This window comes from Brassica oleracea, chromosome C2, assembly GCF_000695525.1.
Source record: "Brassica oleracea var. oleracea cultivar TO1000 chromosome C2, BOL, whole genome shotgun sequence".
In the NCBI taxonomy this organism is placed as follows: Eukaryota; Viridiplantae; Streptophyta; class Magnoliopsida; order Brassicales; family Brassicaceae; genus Brassica; species Brassica oleracea.
In genome coordinates this window covers 9,150,485-9,158,822 of record NC_027749.1, presented here as the reverse complement: position 1 = coordinate 9,158,822, position 8,338 = coordinate 9,150,485, and the positions used below count along the sequence as shown (strand labels likewise).

At 29.0% G+C, this 8,338-nt stretch overlaps 1 protein-coding gene across 1 annotated transcript; it reads right to left on the bottom strand.

The window, feature by feature from the left end:
• Positions 1-484: 484 nt before the first annotated feature.
• On the bottom strand, positions 485-3,814 carry LOC106323371 (the record flags this gene model as incomplete). Its single annotated transcript, XM_013761509.1, is given in 3 exon segments — positions 485-735; positions 2,876-3,029; positions 3,476-3,814. Coding segments are annotated over 3 exon segments (744 nt in total), but the record flags the coding sequence as incomplete, so codon positions are not given.
• Between the last annotated feature and the right edge of the window lie 4,524 nt (positions 3,815-8,338).

Genomic DNA, 8,338 nt, shown 5'->3' with positions numbered 1-8,338 from the left:
ACCGACGATTCACCGGGACACAGCAGCACTCACTAGCTCCACAAACTCATCACCGCAAACGCTTTCAACCCAAGTGTGTCCAATATCGGAGAGAATCAATCGGTAAACCGAGATCTCATCCGCCTCCATGCATCACCAGAACTAGAAAGAAAGCTTCGCCGAAACATCACCCTTAAACACCGGAGAGCTTCGATCGTCCTCAAACGAGAGCTCCTCCATCAAATCCAGCCCAAAACCACATAAACAAAGATAACAAAAAACCAAACCCTAAAACGGAACTAGGGAACCCAGAGCCGGCGACGCAAGGTAAGGAACACCTTCACCCCCCGGAGACTAGAGCCGGCGATAGCAGAGCTTAAGAAGCCTCCACCTTCCGGAAACCAAACCGGCGGCGATGGAACTGTAGAAGCCTCCACCTCCCGGAAACGAAACCTAATATGGCAAGCCAATTTCACCACGCCAAATCCTCCACACGATCACATCGTTACTCCAGCCGCAGCGCCACCAATGATGACGGTTCACTCCCCGAGTTGTCGACGGCGGATTGGGACTGGACCAAAGCTCCGACAAGACGGCCATGAAGAGAAGGCGAAAGAGAAGCAGGAGGATTATCTCTATCGGAAGAACGAAGGGCTCCGGCGACGGCACGCTCGCTCACGCGCCGGCCGTACGCCAGACTCAAAGGCAGATCTACTTTCTCTCTCTCACTCTCACTGCTTTGATTCTCATGGGTATCTATCAATATAGTTTTGATAGATCAAATATAAATTGATTAATTAAATGAGAAAAATTGAAAACACTCATGACATATTAGATGCCAATTTTATAAAATACATGGGCGGATGCATGATGCAACTAGTCATATTTTTTCCATTAGGATTAGTTTTAGAGTGGAAGCATTCAATAAACTCTGTAGTATTTAGCGAAAAAGTTTTAAAACAGTTGGGGCACGTGTCTCTTAGCCGTTGTTCTGTGTCCGCTCCTAAAAATATAGGCAACTATTGATTTTTCTAAATTTCGTCAAATAAATAAAAAATTTCTTCTTTCATATTTCTTTTGTTTTCATTAAAACTAGGCTTTATGCGCATTGCGCAATATAATAACTTTCATAAATTTTTTTTTTTAATTTTAATCTATATTACATATAATTGATTTTAGACTTTAATTTTATTGGTTTAAAAATAAAACTATAAAAACAATTATTCGTAATTTTATTTAACTAATTCAATAGAAATTTATTTAGATTTAGTTGAATATCAATAAAAAATGTAATTTGTATTTCCTAAAAAATAACAATCATAGTACATTTAATGGCTATATTATTTTGATATCTAAATATAGTAAATATGAATTTTTTTTTTACTTTATATAAGATTCATTAAAATGATAGAAAATCAATCTAGTAAATAAACAATCAATCGTTCAACTTTGATACTTTATAACGATTAAATGTGAATAAATTGATAGAAACTTAAATTAATTTTTACACCATTTAATTGACATTGGTTATAAAATTTCAAACATTTAAGTATCTAAATATTTTTGACTTGATTAATAATGATATATGCATTATTATCACACTTTAGAAAACTTCCCAAAGATATGAATTTACATCGATGAAATTGTTTGTTACATTAAACTTGATGACATGTCGTATTTTTAGAAGTTATGTCATTTTTGTGAGAATAAATGTGATAGTGATATATAAGCAAATTACTTATCAAATAATATTATGATTTTTTTTATATTTTCAAGTTGTGGAAATGTTGTGGAAATGTTGTTATATTTTTAAATAATATTAGTTTACTTTTATTAATGTTAATATGAGTGATTATCATATTTTATAAAATTTAACAAAATTTAAATTTACATAAATGAAACTGGTCATGTCATAACTAGCTTAAATAATAATAACTTGACTACGTAGAAACTAAAATATCCATGATGTTATCCGTAAGATAAAGAGAAATTCTTTAGGATAGTTTTTTTAGTTTATTTTCACAAATATAATCTTCAATAAAAAAATGGCCAAAATAAGTTTTATTAAAAGGTAAAAATATATTTTTATTCTATGATTAACTAATCTAAACTTAGTTTAGAGTTAAGAGGTAGGTTTTAAGGATAGAGTTTCAAATTTTAAAAAATTAAAAATTAAAAATTAAAAGTCTCAAAATAAAAAAGTTATTTTAATCATTTTATTTTTTGAAACCTATTTTTGTGACAAAAACTTAAAAATAGATATTTGAAAGAATTGCTTTAATAATCTTAATATTTACATCCAAACAACTCTATTAATAAATAGTAATTTGGTTCGGGTCGATTACCTCATCTCGTCTTTAATGGCTGAGACTTGAGCAATTAGATCGGATCTTCTAACAGCACCAGATTTTGACATGTTCAACTTCAAATCTACTCCGACTGTCTAACGTTCATCGGAATAATCTCAAACAAACTTCAAATCAAAGAAATCTTTGGTATCATCGCTGATATCAAGTAGATCTCTTCGGCATTTGACTTTATCATTTTCTCTCATATCTCTCGTTCTAGAAATCCAAGAATCGATTTTCTAGCAACACGGATTTTAAAACTTTATATACTTCTGTAATGGACTCAGGTTTGGGCCAATTTTAAGCCTAATCTCTTTTTAATTTTAAAATAATGGTTGCACAAAAAGAAAATAGTAACAAGAAAAACTAATGTTGAAAAATAAGAATGTTTATACAATAGTCTGATCATTTCCGACGTAATCTATATAATTTTTCATTTTTATCCTTGTAATCTAACTTCTAATTTGGTACAATACGATAATTCAAGAGAAGAACTCTAACGAAAACCGGTACTACTCTTTAAATTTCGAGGTGGACCACCGCTAAACCATTGGCGTGGTGATGCCTTGACCAATCTTCGATCTTTTGAGGAAGATGACGATGAAGAAGAAGAAGAAGAGCTCGACCTGTAATCCTCAGACTCCTCAACTCTCTCTGATTCACCGAAAGAGCTCGAATCAACGTGACGAGCATTCTTATAGTCTGATATATGGATAATACATGCAAATGTTTATCTATAATATGATTTACATATATATAGATGATAAAAACATGATTTTACATGAATTTTAAAAAGACAAAAGGATCACATTGAGTATCTACTAACAATAAGTTATGATTTACAGAGTAGATTCAATAGGAAAATGATTAACTTAAGAGTTTTACCAATTATACAATTTTTTTTTGTATTACTTGATTCTGCAAGATTAGTTGACAAAGATACATAACATTACACAATTAATATGTGATTCCGCTTTTTAACAGGATTATTTTGTTTGCCACATTCCTTTCATATTGCTATCAATCAAAACTAATTTCAAAGATAATAAATATTTGGCTTGCACTTAATTATAAAAGCAATATACTATTTACTTTGCGAAGTATTCATGTAATATATAAAAGTTGTAATAAACGTAACGATTAATTACCTCGACTAAGCATGCTTTGGCTTGACCATTTAGAGAAATATCTATTACGAAGATTCTTCCATTTCCAAAGCTTAAGATTCGCCGGAAAAAGAGAATGTTTATTAGATTCTCCGAAGGAGGGTTTAGTGAGGCTACGGCTGAGAAGCGCCGGAGGAGGAGTAAGCGGAGGAACTATTTCTTCCGGCTGGGGATTGATCGGCGTTCCTGGCTGCATCTCCCACTTGAATGGAACACCACCGTCGAGACCCCGATGATGGTAATAATAAAAGATTCTAGAAGAGACTCCGACCGAGGAGGTTCTTGAAATGACTGATCCTCTCTTGCATAGATTATCTTCCATCAATAATAACGAAGCTTTTGGTGTTGGAGCTGTGTTATTGTGTTCTTGATTCATGATGAATGTTAGTTTGTATAGATAGAGAGAAAAGCTATGAGATATGTGAGAAGTTTATTGTTCTATGATCGATGAATCACAGAAGATATGAGACGTGAGATATACGGAGATGATATAGAATGAAAATAAATGTATATACAATTAAGGAAAGAATATATTTAAATTGATATTAAGGTTAGTCGAGTTGACTATGTGAATCTTAGACGCATATTACATGTAATGAGTTTGATGATTATGTCTTTTTTTATCAATTTAATAATTAAGGGTTTGACTTTATATCATACAAACAAGCTCTATTGCTTATTTCTTTGGTGACTGGTTGCTTGTGCACATGAAAATGTAAATACACGATGAATTTAATTTCTTATCATTAACATCGAAGTTAATCAAAAGAGGTGTGGTTTAGTGGTTTCATCGATTGAGTTGGAGGATAAGATTCATAAGAATATCGATGTTCATACACATTTAGTTATTGCAGCATTTATGTAGCAAAACCCAATATTTATTCTAAACAAACATTTTAAGAAACTCAATTAGCCAAAAGAAGAAACAACCATTACAATCGAAAACATTTATTGTGTATCTTTTTCAACCGGGGAAATACTGCGGTAAATCGTTTAACAAGGAAAGCGTTTAATGTTTTATAATTGGTAATTGTATCATCCAAATAAATATTTGAGTTCCTTATATGTTATACTAGTTTTTTTTTTGTGTGCGTGTAAGTGTTAAACTCTTTATATGCATATGTATATGGTTGTTTAAAGAAAAAAAAACTATTCCTTTATTCCTCATTTCCAATCTATAGCTAGACTACATTATAATATGAAGCGCACGTCAGTGCAGTCTAAGAACGGTGTCATTTCATATGCGCATGTGAGGCAAATAAACATCCCTTAAGAGACGCCAAACTTTGCGTACTCTTCAATTTCATCAAAAAAGAGATTATTTTCTCGTTAAGCGTTTGACCCATTTGGATTAATCATTTCAGTAATCACGCAATTACTATAACAGAGTCCGTTTATTACGGAAAATATACGGATTAATTATGCCTAATCCAACAGAAGTTATAATCACGTAACCACGCAGCCGAGTAGGTAATTTAACGTACATAACTTATGTTACAAACATGAAATTGTTATGGTTGGCAGGAGAACAAAAATACTGCTCTCTCTCTAATTCAGATTAGTTGTTGTTTAAGGTTGTTGCACACTTATATTAAGAAGTGTTCAATTGCCGCCAGGAAAAGAAGTTTCCAATTTTCATCAGTTTTTTTAAAACCGGCCCGATAATTGAACCGAGTTTGACCATGAACCGGTCAAATAGCCGGATTGAATCTCAAAGTTATTAAACTGATAAAAATCACTAACAGTATCAAAAATCTATAAACCATCCGTATCCCTTATATATTAATTAAGAAACATTACAACATTGTTTTGTAGCCACGTGTCACCATGAGAATGAAATTCAGAATTCTTAGAGAAATTGGTTGGTCCATCTTAACTTATAATATACTTTTTATTAAATTAACTATTAAATTGATAAATAGTGTACAAAAGAATATTCTATCACTTTCCTTAAATAAAAGCTACAGAATTGCCTAATATAATTAACGTATATATGACAATCAATGATTATGAATAATAAATATTTGATAATACTTTTTGTATCTTAGCTCTTTTTGTTTAATTTTATATCATTAAAAGATATTAAACAACCACATTAATCATATAATACAAAAAATATTTTTTTCGTTATATGTTATATTTTGAATTTTTAAAACTCTCGAGAACCAAAACCTTCTCCTAGACATTCCTCGGGGGCAGAGGCAGACCACACCACCTCGGAAAGTGATCAATGGTTTAATTTTTTTTGGTAATAACAAGATACAAATTACTATAAATCGTATGAATATGAAGTCTCATTTACTACACAACTATATTATTAAAACTGAAGTACCTAATAGGATTCTGCCATTGGTTTTGAGAGTTATTTACAAGAGACTGCCATTACCTATTTTTGCTTTTTGTTTTAAGAAAACGTCAACATTAATTATCACCAATCGAATCTACAAAACAATTACATAAAAGCATTAACTAATATACTTCTATTTTTGGCCCGATTTTTTTCAAACCAATTACAATAAATATTAAGTTGTGATTCTCCTAAAATCTAGGAACCAAATTTCGATATTATCACTAAATGCAGCCATAATATTAGGCATGTGCCATATTCACCAAGCAAAATCAGTGCATAATAAAAACTTAAAACAATTTATATATATGCAAATGGTCTATAAGACCAAAGATAAGTACTATTAGTTTTATTGGGCTATAAACGACAACAACAAATTTGTTGGGAGCCCATTCGAATTATATTTATCAAACAACTTTTAATTATTTAGACTTTGAATTAATTATTTCAATATTTTAATTTTGAGGTTAACAAAACAATTAAACATTTTTCTGATATTACATTAAAATATCACCTTTACAATTAATAAACATAAAAATGTATTTACAATATGGTTTTACATTATATTGCTAGACATTCTTAATTTAAATTATATTACAAGTATTTTAAAATTTTAATAGTATTACATGTCATTGTAAAATTAATTATATTGCAAATAATTTTTAAGTTAATTTCTTACTAAAGATTGCAACAATAAATTTCACAGCATTAATATTTAATAGATAAAATGGATCACATAAACATATAAAAACAACCGATAATCAAAATCATAAAAACAGTTCATATAAATTTTATGAAGAAACACATTTGTTATAATAATAGATATGTATAAATAAACAATCTCGTGCTTTAAAAACGCGGGTCAAAATCTAGTTCATATTATATATTAATATAGTTTAAAATTAAACTATATAACATAGGAAAATACTTAAATATGATAATTTCTAAAAGTATTGAAACCTTAATATTTTAATTTTTAAATTTGCATTCAAAAAATCGCACATTAGAAATTTTGTGTTATCATATGAGTATGAATTCTCAATAATAAATATTTATATTAAAATATACTATATATCTATGTCCATGTCATAGAAATTTAGTTATATACCATATAAAATAAATAAAATGATTGTTTTGATTAATTTACCAAAAAAATATCGTAAATAAATAAGATGTATTGTTTTGATTTATGTCTTTACTCTAAATTAATTATATACATAATACTTAAATGAATACAAATAAATAATAATAGATAAAAATTAGTTTTATATATAACATTCATCCCGCGCAATTGCGCGGGCCTTAAACTAGTAAACATTAAACTATAATGTTTTACTAGGTGTTTTGTCCGCACATGCGGGCATACGTATCTTACGATTTGTGGATATTTATTAATACAAACGTATTAATTCAAAGATCATCATAATAAATTACTATATTTGTTATCAAAAAATTAAAACGAACATCAAACCTATTTATATATTACAATTTTTTATAAAAATAAATATGATTTTATTGCATTTAGAAAAAATAGAAACCCAAACATAATACTTTTTCAAAAATCTCTTTATATACTATATTCATTTTATTTTGTTTTTTTATTCATCGGTTATCAAAATTTTTAATTTCGTCTTTGTTTTGGGGAAAAAAAAATCCTTTTTGTAACATGTGACATTAAATTTCACTAATATTAATCAGAAAACATAAAAAATAAACAAAATAAAATTACATTCATCTTGAATAATGAAAAGATAAATTTTGGTTGCAAAAAAAAAAAATTATGGGAATAACAAAACGTTTGCCCGTTTTTACTGGTAGTAAATCTAAATATATAAAAATTAATTATTTAAACATTTCAACTATTTTCAAAGAATTTTAGTAATTATTTAAATCTAAATATATATAAATACATATATCTAGGATATTTTAAATGTATAACTAAAATGGGTGAAATCAATAATCAACAGTGTTTAACAAGGTGAACTTTAAAGTGAGTTCTATTGATTTTGATAATTAATAATGGTAAAAACAATTATGGTTTTTCCATGGACTCGATGGTAATATGTGGGCAATCGATGTGGTCTTTCCGTGGCTCGCTGCTCAATGTGGTCTTTCAATGGACTCCATGGTAATATGTGTAATCATATTTACTAACGTCACTTTTAAATTTATACTAGATTTTGATCCGCACGTTCGTGCGGGTATATTTTTTTTAAAAAAATATAATGCTATTTTCTTTTTATGTCACTATTTAGAGTTGGGCAAAAAACTCGAATTCGAAGAATCAAACCGATCACAATCCGAATAAGTAGTACTAAATCTGAACCGGAATTGATTAAATATCCGAATTATTCAAAATTTTGGTATTTGAAGAACTGGAACCTAATCCAATCCGAACCGAAATATTTTGGGTATCCAAAATAGATTTATATACTTATATATATTAATTATTTTTAGATTTAATATATATAAAAACATCCAGAATATATATGATACTT